Source organism: Pantherophis guttatus, chromosome 3, assembly GCF_059756535.1.
Source record: "Pantherophis guttatus breed Tessera chromosome 3, ASM5975653v1, whole genome shotgun sequence".
Taxonomy (NCBI): Eukaryota; Metazoa; Chordata; class Lepidosauria; order Squamata; family Colubridae; genus Pantherophis; species Pantherophis guttatus.
Genome location: NC_142065.1, coordinates 165,274,595 through 165,298,722, shown reverse-complemented (window position 1 = coordinate 165,298,722; position 24,128 = coordinate 165,274,595). Strand labels below are relative to the sequence as shown.

The 24,128-nt window shown below is 37.8% G+C and overlaps 1 protein-coding gene and 1 long non-coding RNA gene across 5 annotated transcripts in view; one reads left to right on the top strand and one right to left on the bottom strand.

The window, feature by feature from the left end:
* Positions 1-24,128, bottom strand: part of DLGAP1 (DLG associated protein 1) — a 274,487-nt gene that overhangs the window by 67,798 nt on the left and 182,561 nt on the right. For 3 of the 4 annotated variants that reach the window (XM_034429524.2, XM_034429526.2, XM_034429527.3), the window contains one exon: positions 3,499-3,713. In XM_034429524.2, coding sequence (XP_034285415.1) covers positions 3,499-3,713 — 215 coding nt within the window. Of the gene's footprint in view, positions 1-3,498; positions 3,714-8,544; positions 8,676-24,128 lie in introns of those variants that run through there. The other variant, XM_034429528.2, reaches the window with a different exon arrangement.
* On the top strand, positions 4,842-7,913 carry LOC117672668 (uncharacterized). The gene is made up of 2 exons (XR_004593316.3): positions 4,842-4,927; positions 7,569-7,913. It is a non-coding gene; the product is annotated as an uncharacterized LOC117672668 (long non-coding RNA).

Genomic DNA, 24,128 nt, shown 5'->3' with positions numbered 1-24,128 from the left:
GTTCGGACAAGTTCAGGTGAACCGGAAGTGATGATTGGCATCGGTTCACCGAACCGGTAGCAATCATCCCCTGGTGGCCCTCGCTCACCTCTACCGGCTCGCTTGCCCCTTCCAGCCACTCAGTGCTTCTGGCTGCTCAGCCCAACACCCACTCCCGCCCTATATAAATTCCCTTCGCCACACGGCCCAGCTACTTGCCTCACCAGTCGCCTTGCTTCTCAGCTCACCAAAGGTAAGCAATGCATGCCACCCGCTCGCCCTTTGCCTTAGGTTGGGCCCAGGGCCCAGGACCATGCGATTTCCTGAGGCCCCAGAGCCGCCACCCACTCACCACCTGCCTTGACCAGGTCAGGGGAATGCACCATTCCCTGGCTCCAGCCTTGCCCTAGAGCCACCGCCTGCTCACTGCCCGCCTTGACCAGGTCAGGAAATGCATAATTCCCTGGCTCTGGCCTTGCCCCAGAGCCACCGCCCGCTTGCTGCCCGCCTCGACCAGGTCAGGAAATGCATCATTCCCTGGCTCCGGCCTTGCCCTAGAGCCACTGCCCGCTCACCGCCCGCCTTGACTATGTCAAGGAATGCATCATTCCCTGGCTCCGGCCTTGCCCTGGAGCCACTGCCCACTCACCACCCACTGCCCACTCTCCCTTCACCACGTGACGCGTCTTTACCCTCCTCCTACGGCTGGCTGCCAGGGAAGGCAAGACAGGGCTGAGCTGTCGCCCCTGGGCTCCCCGCCAACCCGCATCTTGTCCCCCTTTGTTGCGAGATGCCTGCAGCCTCAGCCTCTTTTTTTCAGTGCGCCTGGAGGCACTTCTTATGATGAAAGATGCAGCGGCTGCAGGCTTCTTGTAGCAAAAGGTATTGGAGCCACTCCCCTTCTTAAACACGCTGCCGTCATCGTCGCCCTGTTCCATGTGCCAGCTGTCGTCATTCAGCAGCAGCAGGCAACTTTGTGCGCATGTGCTGCCGGCACATGGAATAGGGCGGCGATGGTGATGGTGCATTTAAGAAGGGGAGTGGCTCCGGTAACTTTTGCTACAAGAAGCCTGAAGCCGCTGCATCTTTCGCACAAGAAGCATCTCCAGGAGCACCAAAAAAAGAAGCTGCAGCTGCAGACATCTCACAACAGGGGAAAATAGGCAGAATAGATTTGAAAAAAAATTTCCTACCGGATTCTGTGGGTGTGGCTTGATGGTGGAGGTCATGTGACTGAGTGGCCGTGGCTGTGAGTGACGACGAGTTGGCTAAACCCACTCAGTCACAGGACACCTGCCCCCCCCCCAAGCCATGCCCACAGAACTGGTAGGGAAATATTTTTATTTTCACCACTGCTGGCTGGGTAGGCGTAGCTGGGTGGTCATGAGACTAAGTGGGCGTGACCAACTTGATGTCACTCATGTCAAGGGGCACTTAGCCTTGCCTGGCCCCTCGTGACTATGGGGATGCTGCAACAGTCATAAGTGTGAAAAACACTAATAAGTCAATTTTTTCGGTGCCATTGTAACTTTGAATGATCACTAAATGAACTGTTGTAAGTCAAGGATTACCTGTACAAAAATACAAAAAAGCTTCTTTGCTTGCAAAAAGCTGCCCTACATTCCAATCATTAGATTAGAAATGGGGGAATATACACTGAAGATCAGTGAGTCACAGCTGTCATGGAAAGCTAAACCATTCTGTCTGAATACTTTCCTTTTCCTCAGCAATACCTGCAACCCAGGGTTACAAATCAGGCAGGGTGCAGAGCACATTGAGAAATTAAAATAATTAAAATACAGCCAACTCTTGCTCATAAAGTGAAACTCTTTAGCAGAGAGGTCATTTAAACTCTTCAGAAAGTGGGTGGGCATATTTGGGCTACTAAATGCCTAGCTAAAGAGACGAATTAACAAATTAATATCTTGAGTGAGGACTAATCCCATTCTGTCTTTGTTCAGACCTTGCTGCAGGGAATTTTTGCCTATGAATATAGCTATCTATGTCTTTATATGCTGACATCTTCTGTGGGCTATTAAGGAAGGTGGGGGCTGCTTTCTCCCTCTAAGAAAACACGTTTCTCCATTTCTCATCCAGGGAAATATATTCTTCCTTTTTAATATTTCTCAAAATATTTAATTCTTCTAGGAGAGGTGCCATGTTACTATGCTACACTATCATGAGAGAAAACTAAAACAAATTGGAAGGAGGATCCACTTATCAGTGAGCAATCATGTAGTTTGGCCACTCTGAAGCAATGCAAGAGACTCCTGTCCCAAAGGTGCTTTTTCAAGAGGAAACTGGACTTTCTGGAAACCAAGAAAGTCCAGTTGCCTCTTGAAAAAAGCACCTTTGGGACAACCATGACCTGGATGACTGAAGAATCCCCATAGACAAGAGACTCCTGTGCTCAGTGAACTGACAAAGCACCTAGGAGAAGCAATCATTAGATCCATTTGCACCACTTAAAGATACCAGGTGGTCTCACTCACCTCACAAGATATCCTAAGGTAATCATCCAGATTTAAGGAAAAATCATATGCCCTTAGAAAGGCAGTAAAAAAAATCAGACAGAATACCAAGCTTGCATCCTGCCTCTCAGCCATTTCTTCTACGGCTATGCCAACCCTTCTATAAATAGCTGTTCAAGCCCCAGGAATAAAAGTACCACATAAAACTCTGGGGGTGGGGGGGAACAATGACTCCAGAAAAGCTCAGCAGGGGCGGCAATTAAGATAAGGATTAGACCAGAAATACAGGCACACTAGAATCTTTCCTTCCTGCCGCCCTTGCAGGATTAGCCCTGTAAAGTGGAAAATATTTCTTCCAACAACTGGTTCTCCGAACTGCTCAGAAAATTAACATATAGTTCGGGAGAACCGATGCGAACCAGCAGGAGCCTACCACTGGTTACAAAGTATATCTATCTACTCTCTATTCCTTGTAATCTATTAGTCTGGTCTGAGCAAAAATATTTGCTATCACCAGTATTAAAACAAAAATTGATTTAATTTTAATAAAAACCAAATTAATTAAAGTTTTTAATATATGAACAAAAAAGAAAGATGATTTTCAATTTAAACAATGTATTTCAACAGAAACATTAAAAAAAAGGCAATTGTCATCATTATTCTGCAGAAAAAGCAAAAAAGTCAGGGATAGCCAAGTCTAGTTAACAGGAATTTCCAGCAAATGAGTATTAATCTTTTTGGGAATGCCTACCATCTTATCCAATATCTATGCCAATTGATAGCAATGAGAGTAGAACAAAGTCTCAGATATAGATGGTGAGCTTCATGGGCATTTGTCTTTTCATGTAACAGGAAACCACAAAAACAACCTATAGCATGTAATACACATTATTTATCCAAACTGTAACTTAGACAACATCATAACATAGGCACACAGGTAACACAGGCACACTCCTACTCATTTCCATAATTGGTGGTCCAGAAATCTCACCATCTGATGGTTTTTTGAATTGGTATCCTATAATAATTATTGTTAAAACAGACTTACTTGAGGGTTGTGAGCTCTGTAAGTGATGGCTGGGTGGCCTTAAGATAGCTCTCTCTGCGTGCAGCAATCTTTGGAGATGGCTTTGGGCTCGTGTCCGAGTCCCCACTGTCATCGTCTCCCATGGCTTTAATGTAGCTGCCACTACGCATTCGCCGACAAGGAATTTCTTCATCTTTGCCATGAGGAGTATATCCAGACCATTCATCTTGAGGAACCTACAATGCAAACATTTAATCTTTTCAGTTTTCTCAAGAACTCTGATGCTAAATCCAAGCTTGTCAAACTCTCCCAGAAACAGTGTAGGGTCAAGGGAAGCTGTAGCTGATTCTTTGAGTATATCAAGGTATATTATACCATAAAGTAATTTCTTTGTGCACATTCATTGCAATAGTCATTGCAAATGAACTGCTTAAACTGTTCAGCAGAATGTGCATATCTAGTAAGATTCTTATAAATGAAACCTCAAGCTCTTGTTCTGCATTACTGAAGTTTTTGTATTGCAAACCTAATCATATCCTTAATCTTCTCTGATGGACAAAGTGATAAAGAGACACAATCAAATTCTCAAAACTTTTTGTGGATAGAAAATTACCACTAACTTCTCCAGGATTCAGCTCCTTTGTGCTATTAAACAGGAATTTTATTAAAAGCTTAATGGGCGACAGAAACATGGTACTGTGACATATCTAAAATTAAAATTTCCAGGATCCAATCTGGCTCAGTCACCAGAACCAGAGGTTTAGTTTTCCGAGCTTTTGAAATCGTGCTGAAGCCTATCCTCAAGGAACTTCTCTCTTGCAGATCTTCCCTGAGAATCGGCCCCAGCATGAGTCCAAAAGCTCGGAAGACTAAACCTCTGGTCCTCGTGACTGACCCAGATTGGATCCTGCAACATTATTCTGGAACATGAATATTCACCTTCATTCGTTAAGATTTCTAGCTGGTCTTGGATTTGCTGATTAAGTTTATAATTATAATACAAAAATTTATCAGTCTGGATTTATTAATCCAGAAATTTACAGATTAATTTAAGATTTACAATTAGTGTGATTCAAATCTTCAGAAGGAATCAGTTGGGTTCCATCTGATGAAATTAAATATTAGAAAAATTAAATCAAAAATAAGAAATTCCTAGCAGTAATCAGTAAACATATCCCAGAATCCCACTCTTCTGGATACTGATCTACTGTGCCTGTTACAATAATACTGATTTATATCTACAGGTAGTGTTCAGGTTACAATAACAATTGGGAATGAAATTTCCATCTCTAAGCAATTCAGTCATAAAGCACTATGTCATGTAATAGCTCTGCTCAGTTACGACAATTCCATCAGTCCCAGTTGCCATGGTATCCTCAGAACCACAAAGATCATTAAATGGGAAGTAGTGGAAGTTCAAAGCAAGCTGGACAGAGGCTGAGAGCTGCGGGTGAGAATTATGGGGCGGGGTGAGTGCCATGGACAGGTGCTGCAGAGTATATGTGGGTATGCAGGTGCTGCAGGCAAGCCCTAGGAACACATGCAAGTGTGCATGTGCATGGTTAGGGAAAAAACAGGGGGGGGGAGTGTCTTTCAACCTCTTGCTGGTTTCTCAATTAACTTTGATTGGAGTAAGCCAGCAGGGAAGGTTACAGTGACCATGGGACACTGCAATTGTTGTAACAGTAAACCAATTGTCAAGTGCCCAAATTGTGATCATGTGATTGTGGGGATGCTGCAATGTCTGCTACTTTATGGACTGGTAAATAGTCCCCCTCATTCAGTGCCACTGTAACTTAGAATGGTCACTGAACCATTGTGTCCCGAGAACTGCTCATATAAGGTAAATCCTTGCAGGATAAGATACCATTTATTGAGAACATTTGTTGCCCTTCCTTTGCATTTCTGTTGATTGATAGGATTGGAGAAGCAATTTAAATGTAAAACGTATTTTCTTTGGTAGACTTTGATAGATAGTATCCATAAGGGTAGAGAAAGATGAAAAATGCATCTCAATATTGTGATCTCAGTACAAATCCAAAATTGTGGAGCTTTTTGAATTTGGCATATTTATAGTAAGCTGCAGAAGCCGCTGTCAATAGATTTAATACACTTATTTCCCTATTCCCATGGATGGAGCATCAACCCAAGGCTAGATCCCAAAATGACATTTAGAGTATGACAGAAATATAAATATAATGAGTTCATTATTACTTGAATGACCCTGGCAAAGAAAGTTACTCTTACTGATCCAAATGCAGAACAATTCAGGGTTTTTTGTTTTTTGTTTAAAAAGACTGGATCATAGGAAAGAGATTCCCCCTTATCTTACAAATCGAATAATCTATGCACTTTACTAGCAACCTAGCAAGGGAGTTGCTATATTAGTGTGAAGTAATTATGGACAATGCAGCATTCTAAAGATTTATGAACACATTTTATTAAAAATGGTTTAAAATACAAGTTTAATATATAATTGAATAGCCTGAAGGCCCATGCAGGAAGTATTAATTCCAAAGCAGCATCAATCTAACATTCTGAGATCTATCTTGCTGTTTTAATCTTATGGTTGAAGTCAATAATTGTTTCCTTTGCATCATATCTATATTACGGTTTTCTAAAATAAAGCAGGGAGCCAGTAGTGGTTAAAACATCAGGCTAGAAACTGGGAGATCATAAGATTAAGTCCTGCCTTATGCCCAAAGCCAGCTTGGGTGACCTTGGGTCACTCACTTTTCCACAGCTCTAGGAAGGAGGCAATGGAAACTAGTTCTGAAAAACCTTTCCAAGAAACCTGTAGGGATTTATTCAAGCAGTCACTGAGAATCAGACACAATTGGACAGAAGAAAAAAAAAAGCACTCTACATCAATCAACAGTGAACGTTTGTAAAATAAGTATTTAAAAGTATATTTCTAATCTTTAGAGTTCAATTTATTGTATATCACTTTTCTCCATAGCTACAATCATTCACTGCAATGTGTAAAGATATTCTCCCCTAAATAGCTTTCGTTCCTGATTTTCCCTCACTTGAACTTTACAGCAAAATAATATGTAGCACAAATGAAAGACTTAGTCCTTTAATTGGGTTTTTTAAAATCTATTTTTAAAGACATTCCATTCCATTTATTCAGTACTTTACCCTGAAACAAGCAGCAGAAGCCAGTGCAATCAAGTTAGATGGAGATTCTATTCTACAGCAGTGTTTTTCAACCTTGTCAATTTGATTACCTGGGAAATTCTAGGAGTCGAAGTCTACACACCTTCAAATTGTCAAAGTTCAGAAGCACTGTTCTATAGTCAGGGATAGTATTCAGCAGGTTCTGACCAGTTCTGGAGAACTGGTAGTGGAAATTTTGAGTAGTTTGGAGAAACCGATAAATACCACCTCTGACTGGCCCCACCCCCATCTATTCTCTGCCTACTGAGTTCCAGCTGATCAGGAGGAAATGGAGATTTTGCAGTAACCTTCCCCTGGAGTTGGGAGGGAATGGAGATTTTACAGTATCCTTCGCCTGCCATGCCCACAAAGCCATGCCATGCCACGCCCACAAAGCCATCCCCACAAAACCGGTAGTAAAAAATTTGAATCCCACCACTGTCTATAGTGTCCCAGGTGCCAAATCAACAATTTACTTGCTTTCCTGGTTGGGAATTGGAGTTGGTGAAACAAGGTATAGAAGATCTTAAAGTCATTTCTACTAGTATGCCAAATGTTCTATTTTGAGGAATGTTCTGGACCCCTTTTGAGACTGGTCTATTTTTGAAACAGTCAGAATGACCCAAATACTCAGAGGTCATTTCTCTATGCAGATTTTAGTTAATCCAATATTGTCCTTTCCCCCCAACATTGTCTCTCCATACAGTTTTAGAAAAAAACAAAAAGAAGCCCCTATCCCAGAACTGACTTTTTGATGTGGGATTTAGTTTGATTGCTATAAATATAGAGATAACTACTGAAAAAGCCATTAGGACAAATGGATAAATCTATTATTTAACATGCTGAATTTGTTTAAGACTGTAATTCTATTTCTGGAATGTATCATCTTCCAAATTTAATTACATCTATGGTGATCTTCTTTCCCTTTTCAGCTTCATAAACCTTGTAAGATATGTTAATTGAGACAAAATGAAAGAGACAGGAGAAAATGACCATCCTAAGAACTCTGTGGCAGAGTAGTAATTTGAAATTGGCACCTTCTGGTTCTAGCCCAACAGTCTAAGCATTATCCCACACCGGCTCACTGAAGCAGGAATGAAATTAAGCCAACATACAAAGCAAATCTATCTTTTTCTCCTTAAGAATTTGAAAGGCTGGAAGAAAAAAAAAAACAAATTATGATACATTTTTATTTCAAATATCAATATTATTCACCTTATTACAATATTTTTTTAATCACTTAAGAAAAAAAATTGAAATAAATCTGTTTTTCTCAGGAGTTTAGTACAAGTACAAATTTCTTACAGTGGTGTTTATGAAATCCATACAGTGTTTGGCTGCAAGCACATAATCTAAGTCAAATAAAGTGTTTAATAAAATAATCATAAGTCCCCATTTTCTCTATCTCCCATCCAAAATAAAATTTCTCTAAATGTTTCTATCATGTATGTATACTGTTTTATTATATTCTTAGCAAGGAATTCACTATGTTTAATATTTATTGTGTTTTCTTAAATATACAACAGATAAATTATATTTTAATACTGTTAACAAAAATGAATAACATTCATTAATACATGGAGAATAATATCCTTTTTTCTATAATTCACTTTGAATTAAACAAATGAATAAAATAATGAACTGCACAGTACATCGTTCTAACTAAACTGTAGGCTTTTTGTATTGCTTGAATACAATTTGATAAATAAAACAAAATAACAATAAACCAACAATAAAAATAAAATAGCATAGTAATTCGTGCAAGAACATTCCTTAAACATCTCTACCACAGCTGAAATATATATACATGCATCATATATTCTTCTAAAATAGATTCCTTTCCTCCCTGATTTTGGAGGGTTTTTTTGGGTGGGGGAATTTTATATCTTATAATTTCTATGATCTTACCTCGTATGGTGAAAAAGCAAATAGACTTGTTTTGTAGCATAACAAGTTCATTATTCATATCAGTTCTGCTATACTTTAGTGCAGCTGGGAACATTTAAGCTTCTTTTGGGCTTCGTGACGGCAAATCTGAGTTTGAAAATAAACAGGAGGTCTAGGAAGGAGGAGTGGTTGGCTATCACTCACCACAGGAGAGCAACTAGAATTTTCTATTAATATGCAAATATTTAAAGGAAGTGAAATTACACTACTGAAGAACAATGACTAATGATTGCTCAGTATAGATTTTCAAATCAATGCCTTTTAGGATTTATTATGGATTTTATATGTGTTATTCAATATTATTCAGTTGTTGGTTTTGCTCTTATTGAAATCTATACATTTAGAGTCATTTTACAAAATAAAATGTAACATCTATGCTTACTCCTAAAGATTGCATGTTAAAGCAGATTTTTAGCTTATATTAACTATTAAACAGATGTTAATACATGAATGAATGTCATCTCTAAAAAGGTATTTGAGATTCTGAAGACAAGATGTTGTTTGTCTAGTAATTCCTTCCCTTCCCTTCCCTTCCCTTCCCTTCCCTTCCCTTTCCTTCCCTCACTCATATTTTTTATTAGAAAGAAACCATACTTGTCCTGTCTACAGCATAGGCGTTACCAGATGTTAAACATATTTGTTTTTGTTTTATTTTGTGGTTTTTTTCGGGGGAGAATGGAGTGTAGTAGAATGAGTGCCAGAACCTGTGGCCAGAGTTAAAACAGGGATCAGCCTAAAATTCCTATGTTGTCACAAGCAAACTAAGTCCACTTCATTGAATTTTGTTGACCCTTATCTAATTCCAACTGTTAATTGAGAAGATTCTTGTACATAGATATGATAGGGAGGTTGCATACATGCATATGCAAAATATTGTTTTACATGAAGTTCTGGAATAAAAAAATGTGATGTAACAATAAAAAAGCTTGTTATAATATCTGAATATATGTTAATTATGTAATTTTAAAATATTTGCCGGGAAATCTCTTATGACAAACCTCATGTGGACAACTAAAGCAAATAAGTTTCAAAAAGGAATTGGTTTTAAAAATGAATGATTGAACATTATAGTTAACACAAATCTTTCACCTCTTCGGAATCAATATTATATATGGGACTATGGGCAACAATTGCATTTTTAAAACGCTCCTTTCAGATACAGCTTCTATATTTGCACATACGGTATACAGTGCTTTTTCTATTATGAAACCAAAAAGTGAAAAACCAAGCTGAGTTGTGCATTTTGTTCTTAAATGTTATTTTATAATTTGGAATTATGGAATCTTAGATTTTCACAATAATTTAAAAAGGGGAGAAAGAGTAATTTACAAAACAATTATGTCTGCTCATAACAAATTAGGGGACAGAATGGAGAAAGGTCAATAAATATCACTGCTTTCATCAAAGCCACCCTCATAAAATCTATGAGAGTGAAGTGCTATGGAACACCCACACCATATTTGCAGTTTTGTTTTCAGTCATTCTATCAAAATAGAATATTTCTGGTCAGAAAAAAATAAGAAAGTAAAATACAAAATGCCAACTTTATCTGGATGATCTGTGAACTGGCATGAACTGTGCATATAGCACACTGAAAATTAGTCTTGATGCAGCCAAATTATTCAGACTGTTCCGATTTAAAGCTCTTTTAATATTATAAATATTATTATCTTGTACCCTTCCAGGATTCTCATTATTGAAAAGGGGTTACCTCTATTTGATATACCATTATTTTCTTAATGTTAGACCTGTTTAGGTTTAAACATCATCCTTCCTGAGCTTCTGGAAAGCTTTTAAAATGTTTTTCCCCCCAGCAAACCTGAGAATACCCTTTTAATATATAGGGATATGCAGGAATCCTGGATGCTGGTTATATTGTATGTAATATCTTACATATAGCCTTGTTTTATGTATTGCTATTGTTTTAATAAGTTTGCAAAATGTTTTAATTCCTGATTTTATTATATGCAGCTCAGAGTCCCTTCAGGTGAGATGGGCAATCACATAAATTTGACCAGCAAATAAATAAATAAAATGTGTCTATTTTCCATTTTTGTATGTTCAAATTCAACTAAGGTGCTAAGGAGAAATTTCATAACGGTGGAAACAGTTAACCAGTGGAAAAAGCTTCCCTTCAGAAGTTGTGGGTGCTCCATCACTGGAGGCTTTAAAGAAGAGACTGGCCATCCCTTTGTCTGAAATGATATAGGGTTTCCTGCTTGAGCAAGGAGTTTGACTAGAAGACCTCCAAGGTCCGTTCCAACTCTGTAATTCTATGTTTTAATATTTATTTTTCTTCTGAGATTGGATTTTAAGCACCCCCAAAATACCGCATGTTCCACTTCTTGTGCCTTGGGTCCCAATAGGCCTTTTAGCATCCCCACTGGGTCTGATTCCCTCCCGGGCCTTAGGCCTGATTCCTATTCCACCAGGCAAAACACCCTTCTCCCCACACCTTTTGAAGAGCTCCAAGGCCTTGCACCAGAATGCTGGGATGACTTCCTTCTTTACAGATACACGGCACAGCTCCAAAAGTGGCTGCCATTTTGTCCTGCCCACAAAAGGGTAACCACATTCGAGTCACTGCTGCATGGGCTGGGAACAAACTGCATCATTTTTCTGCCTTACCAAGGTTTGAACAGTGCTGCAGAAGCTTTCTCCAGCGTTCAGAAGGTTCTGCAGTGCTGTGCAGATCTCTCTAAGGTAACAAAATAAACCAATTTCTCTGGGGGCGCGCCATTTTGTCCTGCCCACAACCAAGCAGGTCAAAATGATGGCTGCCTTTGGATAGCTGCCACATGGCCACGGAGACATATGGACTGCCTTCCTTCTAAAACATGAGGTCCGGAGAGCTTCAGATGGTGACTATGCCTATGACTATGTGATTGGCATGTGGGGAGGAGGCACAAGCGCTGCAGGGTTCTGGTAGGGTGGGATGGGATGGTGGAAGACAGGCAGGATGGTGCTTCAGCAACCCTGTGGTGGGTTATAAGGGCAAAAGACCACGGAGCTGCTGCAGCCATAACTTTGAAGTGGGGTCATACGTGTCAACTCTCAAAATGACTCTGGCTGAAGCCATATTTTTCTTGCTTTGTTTCTTAGTTGCCATACTTATGGGGGAGAGGGGGAATTTATGGAATATAGAATGTTTTCCTCCAATGTGCCAGACATAATAACGTAAGGTTCCTGAGAACCAAGGCCAAATCAGAGTGCCCTAGCAGCAGCAGGATGGAGTGCTGAGAAGTTCATCACCTGCTTGGTTGGCTAACGTGACCTGTAACACAAGGAGGGTGGACAGTATCTATTCTTTAATTATACCAAAAACACGGGAATTATTCAGTGTTGATTTCACCTCTGTCTGTGATGATATGATGGATCCAATAAACAGGATTTTTGATGAAGCTTCAGAGTCTTGAATTGATTGGAAGCATTATGTCAGTGATCTGAGTAATGCAACTGCCAAAAGCAGAACTCCAAGGCAGGTAGATTCTTCAAAGAACATGCTTATTGGATACATCATATTGGCACAGCCAATGAAAACCAACTCTAAAAGTTCCCACAGTTTTAGCCTAATTAAAAGAGCAAATGGTTCCCTCCCCAGATGTTACCAGTCATATTGTCCAATTTAAGTAGCTGGCAGGTTGCTTGGTCATGCCTCTCTTCCTTCAACTGCCAACTGTTAGGATGACCTTGGTTCCTACAAGAATCAAGTTTCTACTTCTCCCTCCTTTTTTTCCTTTCAGAGTTCGTGGTAACTATGAGGCAGCAAAAGATGGCTTCAGCCAAGTAATGTGTCAATTCACTTCAGAATTGACACATTACTTGGAACTATGACAATATGTAACTTTTGGGGGACGTCTGTCTTAATTTCAAATGTTCATTATATGGCCTGCCTTGCCTCGAGAATTATCTATGTGCTGCCATTGAATAAGCTTTGTCCCTAGTAACTATGTAGTTTGCCATTATTAGGACACGAAACAACCTGATTCAACAAATTACTTATACTAAGAAAATAAAATAAAATAAGATTTCATCTATCTGACAGCCTAGAAGAAAACTATGATAAACTGCAAGAGGTAAAACAACAGAAACAGCTAAAATTTATCCATATCATTTGATAGGTAGCTTAGTGGTTAGAATGACTCATTATTCCACACTCAACTGCTACAGTCGGCCTCAGTGAGATTTAAAATACAACATATACAAATCATCCCAAATGATAGCAGGAAATAATGTCACATGTCATTAGTGGAAACAAGCTTTGCACTTGTTTCCACTTGTCAGAGGGGAAGGAATCAAGATTGATTGATTGATTGATTGATTGAAATGAGACAACATCAAGATTCAAGGCAAACCAGCCCCCACCCCTCCATAAGTAAAATGTGACATGGATTTCCCCCTCCCCTAACTCTCTGAATAAATTCACGACTCACATGACCAAGAAGAAAGAGGAAGAGGAGACAGCAACATAAAAGATGCCATTCCCACTTCAGGCTTCAGACAGATCCATTCAAGGCAATCTTTCTTTCTGCTAGTTTTTTCCACAAGGACAAATTTGGGATGATTTTAACTTTCTACTGATAAACAGAAAGACATATGGACAGACTGGGCTGGAAAGAAGAACAAGATCAGGAAAATATGGTATTTTCCAATGGTGTTTTTCTGAGCCTTTTACCAGTAGTGGCTGTAAGGGTCTTCCGCATTTTCTTTTGTGAAACAAGTTATTTTGTGTGTAAGAAAGAAAATGCCTACTACTGAAGGTAGGTGGATGTGTTTTGGGTCTTTGCATATGGGGTCTCTGTATGTAAGTGTGCGATAGAGCAAATTGAATCAGGATGGACTCCTATGAGTTGCTTCTCTGCGGTGTTTCTGCTCTCCCTCTTGTTGCATATCTGAGATTATACCTGAATGATACAAATAATTTGATGGCACTGCAATGGACAATTCAGAAGTTCCAGGGGAGAATTAATGCTTACATAAACAAGTATTGTATTTGTCCACATACTGTACGCATACATTCTTTCTCTCTTTAAAAAAGTAGGATATTCAAGAATTGCTCGCTTGAAAGCAGTTTGTCCAAGTTCATTGCACTTATTCATGATTTAAGAAGGGTAATGAGCACTTTCCTCTAGTTCACAGGCCTATATGGACTGCCATGAAAGTCCATTCCATTCCCTGATAAGGTGAGCATTATTGCTTATGAACTACAAGCTAAGTGATTGCCATATACTTAGCTAATTGTCTGCATATCTACTACTGAATCTTCGGAGAGGGGTGGCATATAAATTAAATTAATTAAATTAAATTAAATTAATTAAATTAATTATTAATATGCCTCCCCTCCTAGAAGAATGAAACATTTTGGGAAATATTAAAAAAGGCAGAATATTATATTTCCATAAAGGAGAAATAGAGAAACATGCTCTTAAAGACAGAAAGCAGCCCCCAAGTCTTTCTTAATAGCCCACAGCAGATGGCAGCACTTAAGAGGTAAAGAGCTTATTAAAAGAGGAAGAAAAGAATCTGGATAACTCTATTCATAAGCAAAGCAAATACTGCAGGCAAAAATCCATTCAAGACAGGATATTTTGAAACTCCTTGGCAGAATGGTAGGATTAGAAAGCAGCCCCTCACCCAAGATCCAACACAGGACAAAAGCCATTAGCCACAATAGGAATTACCAAACACCCTTTCAGAACACAAGCCCCTTCATTGCACCACCCCCAGAGCAGTCCAAACTTCAAAATTACCGAAACCTGGGAGCTCAGATAAACAATAAACCAGAAGTTGACCAGATTAGCTCAGATAAACACCTAGGATTTGCATTTCCTCTTTTGCCTATAGAGCCAGTTATGACCCCTACATGACCCTATAGGAATCTGACAACATCCAATAGAATATTAAAGGACATGTTCTTGCATAGGAACAGGAAGTGCAAATACAAAGCCCAAAGAAGGTATAAAAACCCACCCACTCTCACCTCCATTTTGTCAGCTGCCCATAATCGCATGTAGTTGATGGTTCTGCTTCATCAATAAAACTCACTTTCCAATCAGCCTCCATGTTGTTTACAGCATCTTTCTCCCAGCTTGGAAGTGAACCAGATGGATTTTCCTTCCAAAAGTAGTAGTCCAAAATTTCTCGTATTTTTAAAAGTTTTAATATTTAAAACTTTAAGACTCCATCCCTTCCCAGGAAGATAAAACTGCTTGCTAGGAATTAAAACAAAGATCATCTGGAGATCCAGTGGGAATGAAACCAACTTCATTTCCAATGGAGCCTGGACAAAACGTTCACCATAAGGAATAAAATCGATGTTTTCCGTTCTTGCTCCCCACTACTAACATAAGGGATTAAATGTCCGACAAGGAAGTGACTGCTTGCCCTTCTTTCACCACAGAAAAAGCATGCATACACCCACTCATTATTTAGCAACCTTAGTTTGTGACCATTCACAAATACAATGGTAATACGAAAATAAAGAAAACCTCATTTTCTGACCAATGTGCACATTTATGATCAAATTTTGTGCCCCAGACAACAATGCACACTGGGGTAAGAATAACAATGGCACAACAATGCTGTAGATGCATGAGAGAACTTCATTTGAATGAGATGGAGAAACCAGTCGTCTTTGCAGTTTCTTTCTCCTCCTCCCCTCTTCTCTCTCTCTCTCTCATGTTCACTTAGTGACCATTTTGCCTAATGATCTGTTCATTAAAATGAAACTTGGTTGCTAAATGAGGCGTAGGCGCACTTAAATCAATTTCCGTCTCTTTCTGTGATATTTTTTGGCAGCTACCATATTAATTTACATCTCTCTCATATTTAAGTGTACATTAAATCCTCTCCCACATCTGAATCTGAGTCTAATTCACATAATTTGAGTCTGAGTCATCAAATTTCCAATTATATTTTTAATTTTAAAAAATGTGTAAATCAGAATTCGCTTACATTGAGTGACCATTCGGAGTTACAATGGCATTGGAAAAAAGTGACTTATGATCATTTTTCACACTTACAACCTTGCAGCATCCCCATGGGCACTTGATCAAAATCCAGACGCTTGGCAAATGATTCATATTTATGATAGTTGCAGTGTCCTGGGTCATGTTATTCCCTTTTGCTACCTTCTGACAAGCAGTCAGTGCGTATAGCCAGATTCACTTAAAATTGTGTTACTAACTTATCAACTGCAGTGATTCACTTAACAACTGTAGCAAGAAAGATCATAAAATGGAAAACTCACTTAACAAATGTCTCATTTAGCAACCTAAATTTTGGGTTAAATTGTGGTTGTAAGTCGAGAACTATCTGTATTCAGTAGAAACAATTAAAATGGAATATACTTACCTGGTCTGCTAAGTTTGTGTGTATGTGTGTGTGTGTGTGTGTATAGGTATATGTATTTATGTATGTATCTATGTATATAACTACATATAAAATCTTAGCTATTACATAGGTTTTAAGTAGACAATAAAAATAACAAGAATTACAGATACAAGGCTATTGAACACTAAAACATCTAAGGAACATACAGGTAGTCCTCGAATTACGACCACAATTCCCAAAATTGCCCAAAATTCCCAAAATTGCCCAAAATTTATGTTGCTAAGTGAAACATTTGTTAAGTGAGTTTTCCCCATTTTATGACTTTTCTTGCTACAGTTGTTAAGTGAATCACTGCAGTTGCTAAGTTAGTAACGTGGTTGTTAAGTGAATCTGGATTCCCCATTGACTTTGCTCGTCAGAAGGTTGCAAAAGCTGATCACATGACCCCGGGACACTGCAACCGTCATAAATATAACCACTTGCAAAGTGTTTGAGTTTTGATCACATGACCATGGGGTCACAGTTGTAAGTGTGAAAAACAGCCATAAGTCACTTTTTTCCAGTGCCTTTGTAATGAACTATTGTAAGTGTAGGATTACCTGTATAAGCAATTAAGGGGTGTACTTTATTGGTTTTTTGGGGGGGAAATCTCCATCATCTCCTTTTATAAACTGTTTAAATTGGCACTGCATTTTCCTTCACTACTGGTAATGGGGCAGATGCAGTGGTGGGATTCAGCCAGTTTGCACCATTTCGGGAGAATCGGTTGTTAACTTTCTGAGCAGTTTGGAAAACTGGTTGTTGGAAGAAATTATTAGAGCAGAAAACCGGTTGTTAAATTATTTGAATCCCACCACTGGGCAGATCCTTTTCTTTAGTTTAGAGACAATCTAGTTTAGGCCCACAGGCAAATAATACATGGAAAATAACAATTTAGTCCTCAGTTGGCAAGAATACCACAACTGCTGCTTCACACTATCCTGTCTGTTATATGAAGCTGCCTCTCAATCATCAATGCATTCAAAATGAAAACTGAAACCACTCACTTTCTCCTAGCCCAGCTCTCTTCCCAGGGTCATTGTTGTTGGGATAAAGAGGAAGAGGAAGGAGTATTAGATATATTCACTGTCTTGAGTTATTTATAAAATGATACAGGTAGTCCTCGAACTTACAACAGTTCATTTAGTGACTGTTCAGAGTCTCAACAGCAGTGAAAAAGTGACTTATGGCCATTTTTCATGCTTACAATCTTTGTAGCATTCCCATGATCAGGTGGTCAAAATTCAGATGCTTGGCAACTAACTCGTACTTATGACCGTTGCTGTTTCCCAATATCATGTGATCCCCTTTCTGCAACCTTTTGACAAGCAAAATCAATGGGGAAGCCAGATTCACTTAACAGCCATATTACCAACTTAATAACAGCAGTGATTCATTTAACAACTGTGGCAATAAAGGTCGTAAAATCGGGCAAAACTCACTTAACAAATGTCTTGCTTAGCAACAGAAATGTTGGGCTTCACTGTGGTCGTAAATCAAGAACTACCTGTACAGATGGGATAAAAAAATAAAAGAACCCCCACCAGTATACAAACAATCTGAATTTGATCTTCATTTCTTTACTGTTCTATGTCACTTGCATGGCTTTAAGTATTTTGTATGTGCAATGACTGGATACAGTAAATGAAATTTGTTACTCAAAGAATTTTAAGCCACAATTGGTCTTTACAGTTGCATTTTTAAGGGAAAGAATGGAAAATGGAAAAAGTCGAAGTACAGTACCAACAGTCTCCAACTGTCAACTAGAAAGGGAGGAATTGGGAAGTTGAAAGGAAGATCATGTCAGAATTGAAATCTGATACTTTATCTAATATTTTATTTTGTTTTGATATTGTCTTTATTATTTTTATAAATAAATCAAGGGGGCCAACATATCCAACACGCCTTCCTCTATTTTCCCAACAACAACCCTGTGAGGTATGTTGAGCTGAGAGTGAGTGACCCAGCTGGCTTTTATGCCTAACATGGAACTAGAAATCACGATCTTTTACATTCTAGCCTGGTGCCTCAACCACTAGACCAAATATATCTTCCCAAAGTGTGAGAGTTATATGGTTCATGGATAGTTATTAGAGGCTCCATGACTTAATTTAAAAAAAAAAAATCACATCTATTATTACATTACTTCTTTGTTATTCTTTAATATTTGATAACTGTATTTGATCATAATAGTTCTTGGTAACACAATTGATATTTGTTTTGTTTTATTTTGTCTTATGCATTTATAGATTTTTCTGACGGGCGTCTGGGGATTTAACTAGACTCTCAAAGGGGTATATGGCACAAAGAAATTAATTCCCATTATTTCATAAGGGATATCCAAACACTTTATAGCAGTGGTGAAATCCTCCGCGGGTTGCCATCTGTTTGCTGTCTACACATGTGCGCTATACGCCAAACTCACGCTGTGCGCACATGCATGCAGTACACACCAAACACACACTGTATGCACATGCACACTGCACCAAACACACACTGCATGCATACACATTTGCAGTGGACGCCAAACCCGCACTTTGTGCAGAAAAAGGAGCCATTCGAAGGTAAGTAGAACAGCAACGAAGGGGAACAGTGTGCCACGTGATTTTGATTTACTAGAAAGCAGGATTTCTGCTTTCTAACGAATATAAATCGCACGGCACAGCTGATCGTCGGAAATACCAGTTCAGACGAACCGGTAGCTTTTATTACTACCAGTTTGCCTGAACTGGTGCAAACCGGTAGCATTACACCCCTGCTTTATAGGCTACAATTACAAATCATGTACTATCTGTACATGATTTGTATAGACGCTTTGTCTTGCCTTGCTTCATTCAATCTGGTCATGCAGTTCCTATCTGGCCAGCAATTCTTGTGGTTTTTTGTTGATTCTAACAAAACTCTTTCTCAGGTGGAGGTACTGAAAGAAAACTGAATCTAAATTATTCCTACATTATATCCCCATATTTATAAGAAACAATTGTTTTACTTAAAGCAGATTGATTTGTAGATTTTTCTCTTATATGCTACACTGAAATTTATATATTCTGTTGCAATGTTAACCTTAGGCACGTACAGATTAATTCTTAAAACTGTTTTAATTAGTTTCCTGTTTAGCAACTTCCAAAATTCCCTAGTCAGTTAAACTCCACACCTCTTATAATTGAGAAATACTGTTTCTCCAACTAATAAATGCAAGCTTGGGAAGAAACAAAACTAGGAAAACTAACTCCATCTGTTGTTAAACTCTTGTAAAATTTTCAACACAAGTTACAAATTCTTGAAAAAAATTCCTTCGATACTCTGGCTACAAAATCTATTCCATCGTTTATGGATCACTCCCCCCCCCAATAAGATTTTTCAAAATTCCTTAGCATTTTGCCAGATGAAAAATTCTGTAGTTTTTGAAAGCCTATCACTCTTTTTGTGAAACTAATTTTTTGGGAAACTCTTCAATAATCTGCTTTGTTATTTTGACATTTTATATAGCTAGGAAACACTTTCAAAGGCTTTTACTTTCACTTCCACTCCTTACTGTAGCCCCTTTTTATAATTAATATAATCCAACTATTTAAGATTTTTTTCTTGCCTGAATATGTTCATACATATTTATTTCCTTTCTTTTTATTTTGCATAAACATTAAAGAAAATACTGCATATTTAATTCATCCTTTGTGTTAGTGATATGCACTGATTCATATTATTGTAGGAAATAATTAATGTCTATTACACAAATATAAAGAAACCATAATACATGTTAGTTCCTGGATAAAAGCTATAAATGTAATTAAATTAGAGCATTTAACACATATATATTTTGTCAACTTCTGAGATGATTTGGCATCTTTTGAATGTTAAATCTCCTTCACTGCATACTTCCTTTTACCTACTGCTTATTTCTTCACCTCATATGGGGAGGTAGACATATTTGATTTACCGAATCCTCCCATTAGTACAAAACACAGCTGCTATTGTTACTAATTAGGGGGTCATTTGGGACCATTTGCCAAAATATGTACAGCTGCATTGGCTGTTGATTACAAGGGCTATATAGAAACCTCCTCAGGAACCAAAGCACTCAGTCCATTTAATGTAGTGTTTTTCAAACTTGGCAACTTTAAGACGTGTGAACTTCAGTTCCCAGAATTTCCCACTAGTGTGAAACACTGACTTAAAGGCTTCATGTGGGTGCTTTGCAGGCCTCAGTGTGTTTCCTGAGCATTTATGTTTATGCATAATACTTGACTTACTACTAGAATGAAGTCCATCTTGATTAGAAGATGCTTTCCAGTACTTTCCCTTTCCAAATATGAAATTAAGCAGTGGGTGATCAGACCCAGGACTCTCTTTGTTGTGGCACTATGGGTATGGAAATTCTTCAGCAAAATAAAAAAATTACTAGCATGAACTTTGATATGTTTTCATTGTCAATTGAAGATTTCCTTTCCTTCAACTTTCTTGAATTATGGAAGTTTTGCTATGAATTTGACTGTTTCCATTCTTACATCATTTGTTTTTAAACAGGTAATTGTCTAAAACCTCATTGCTGCTCAATTGAGTAAATAAAACATAAAGCAAAATAACTTGATCATCTATATTGTCTTTTAATTAGTAAACAGCAAGTTATAAATAAGATTTCAGGAGCTATTAGTAATTTCAAGCTATTATTGCTATAAATAGTACATTTTGTTGATAAAATGTCACCCGCCTCTGCTAATTTTGAGTTGGAGTTCACCTTGACTCTAGTTTTTATTATCAAAAGAGATGAGGATATTCTATTCTATTCTATTCTATTCTATTCTATTCTATTCTATTCTATTCTATTCTATTCTATTCTATTCTATCCTATTCTATCCTATCCTATCCTATCCTATCCTATCCTATCCATAATCCAGTTTAATGACTGCCGTGTTTAGCAATCAAGGTTATAGTGCCACTGTAAAAGTAACTTTACAACTGGTTGTTACAGAGTCTCTGCAGGTCCAAGATCAAGATTTGAGTAACTTCACAGGGGGACTCAGTGGTTGGTTTCAGATGAATTGGGCAACTCAATGTTGAGAAGGTGATGTTTATGACCATTGCAGAGGGAGATGTTTATGACCATTGCAGAGACATGATTAACCTTTGTATGCTTCATAGGTTCCAACAAGCAGAGTCAGTGGGGAAGACACAGAAAAATTAATGTCACAGTCACATAATATCTCATTTAACATCCTGTGGTGACTGGTGTAACAACCTCAGCAGGAGTGAAGTTGTAAGTTTGTTGTGGTCACATGATGCTTTGCTTAATGACTGCATTGCTCAGTGACAGAATTGCCAGTCCCAACTGTGGTTATTAAGCAAGGACTACCTCTATTCTGTTCAATCCTGTATTGTTCTATTCTCTTCCAAATAGTTATTTAACTGTTGAATCATACAACTAAAGCAATTAGTACAGAAAAAGATATGATTCATGTCATTAACAGCAATGTCACATTTTGTTTCCATTTCCCATGTGATCTACTCTGAACTTGGAAGATAGTAGTACATTAGGTTAATATAATTAGATTATATTCTTGTTTCCCCAGTTTAATTAGATATGGAAACTATTTAATGACTTTCATATCAAGATTTTGGGGAGCTAGAATGTTACGTTTTGGATTTAAAATAATATAATTCTCTATTTGCAGTATGCATATCATTATTGCCACTAGCACAGCTCCAACTAACTACTTTTGTTCAATGATAGTGAATGAGGACGGTTTAGGAGAATCAAATTGCCATATTTACACAAAGGAAAATACTCAGAATTTATGATGAGCATAATGAGTAATAAAAACCCAGTGCAGTTCCCACTTCATCACCTTCTCAACATTGAGCTGCCCAATTCAGCTGAAACCAACCACTGAGTCCCCCATTCCATAAATGTGAATTTGGATTTTTAAAAAACTAATTCTAGATGGAACAGAGAAAGTTAAATCATCCTAAACTAATTAAAGTACAGCAGGGCTTTTCTTATGATCAAGACTACACTGGCTTTATAGTACCATTCAAAGTCAGAGCTGAATCTAAAATTATGCTAATCTGATCTAAAGTGAACTTATGATGACATTAAGAAACAAAAGATCACTTCTGTAAAATGATGAAACCCCTATTAATAGCATTTCCACTGTGGTTAGACGCAATCCCCCTCTACTTCATTACTCAAAAGTATGATTGCATTGCCCTGCCTGGATTATATGAGAGTAGAGCTGAATGGACATCATCGATATAATATCATGTCAATTACCGATTCTCTCAGTAATTTCAACCAATTAAAATATATAGATGTAAAACAGTGGTGAAATGCTACCGGTTCGCACTGGTTCAGGCAAACTGGTAGTGATAAAAACTATCAGTTCAGGAGAACCGGTAGTAAAAAAAAGGTATTTCAAATTATCAGCTGTGCCACGCTAGAAATCGCTAGAAGGCAGGAAATCCTGCTTTCTAGTGAATCTAAATTGCGCAGCACAGCTGTTACCCCCCTCGCTGTTCTACTTACCTTCCCAAGCCTCCTTTTTCTGTGTGAAGCGCGTGATTGGCACGAATTGCACATGCGTGTGTGCAGCATACATTTGGTGCACACTGCACATGCACACACAGCACACACTTGGTGCACACCGCACATGCGTGGCCAGCGAACCAATGGCAAACCTGTTCAGATTTCACCACTGATGTAAACAGAATGAAGATTGAATTATCAAGATCAATGTTCAGTTTTAAAAAAATCTTCAAACACAACTTCTAGAATGTTTAGAAGTTATCTCCATCTGATACAGACAGGTAATTATATGACTATTAGACATGCTAGTCAATAAAACTGCTGAGAGGCCTGAGTGTCAGTTGGGATCTACATTTCATGCTTCCAGAGCCACAGTAGATTAATAAGAATGAAAAATTATCTGGCTGATGATCATAGTTAATTCTAATATTCACATTCATTGATTACAGTTAGATTAGTCTCCTGTAAATTTGAGAAGCTTAAATACAGCAGCAAATGCAGAAAATATAGAAATGCAGAAAAAATCATGCTCTTTTTGTCTTTTGATATACTTTTCTTCATTCTCTCTGAATATTTATTTGCTACTACAGCAACCGCAGTTATGGAAATGTATGTATTTTAGTGTATAGATTCTTCATATTCGAAACTGCAAAAATAATGTAAAGGAATTGGATTTACCTAAAAAATCGTTATATTTATAATCAGAATAAGATAACAATCTTTGATCAGTGTTATTAATAAAACCTGAGAATTTCCCTTACTTGAAAATTACCTATTTGGAAGTTTTTCTCTTCAGGGAAATTAATTAAAAAACTGACAGATCTCTTTGTTTAACACATTTGTTTTGTTGTATATAAACATTAGTGAACATGGCTTCTTCGAGGGATAACAGAGATGTGATTTTGCAAATATGTATGGTTTATAATTATAGAGTTGTTTGTTAAAGAGCCTTCAAAAATCTTATGCTCCTATATTACTGTTTTAACTTTTAATTTTACTTGATTAATAGAGTTAAACAATATCTAAAGTAGTCATCTTGTTCCTTGTATCTTCCTTGTATCCATCATATTTTATTAACCATCTCGAAACAATGAATTTTTTTACTTCTTTCTAAATAAATGTCAACCTAAAATCTTAGGTTGCATAGCAAAAAGTAAGAACAATTAAATACACATTCAGTATACATTTAGGATGAATTTTATATATTAAATGAGGAAGAGTAGGAAATGCCTTCCAACAGGACAAGCATATACATATGCCCTCAGATATAAGCTCTATTAAATTAAGTGGAACTCATTCCTAGGTATGCAAACTTGCATATTAATTTTATTTCAGTGAGACAATCCTATGATTTATATTATCTGACCTTGCAAAAGAGCCTATGCAAAAAGAAAAGAATATCTCTGTCTGTCTGTCTGTCTGTCTGTCTGTCTGTCTGTCTCCATCCATCCATCCATGCATAGTCACACACACACACACACACACACACACACACACACACACTTATATACAATAATACATTAGGTCATGAGCTATGTAACTGACAAGTCTCTGAAGGTAAAGCTAATCTTTTTTCTGGCCTGACACACAACATAACATTATCATTATTTTGATACGATCAACTGAATCCTCTTAATTCCTCACTTTATGATGC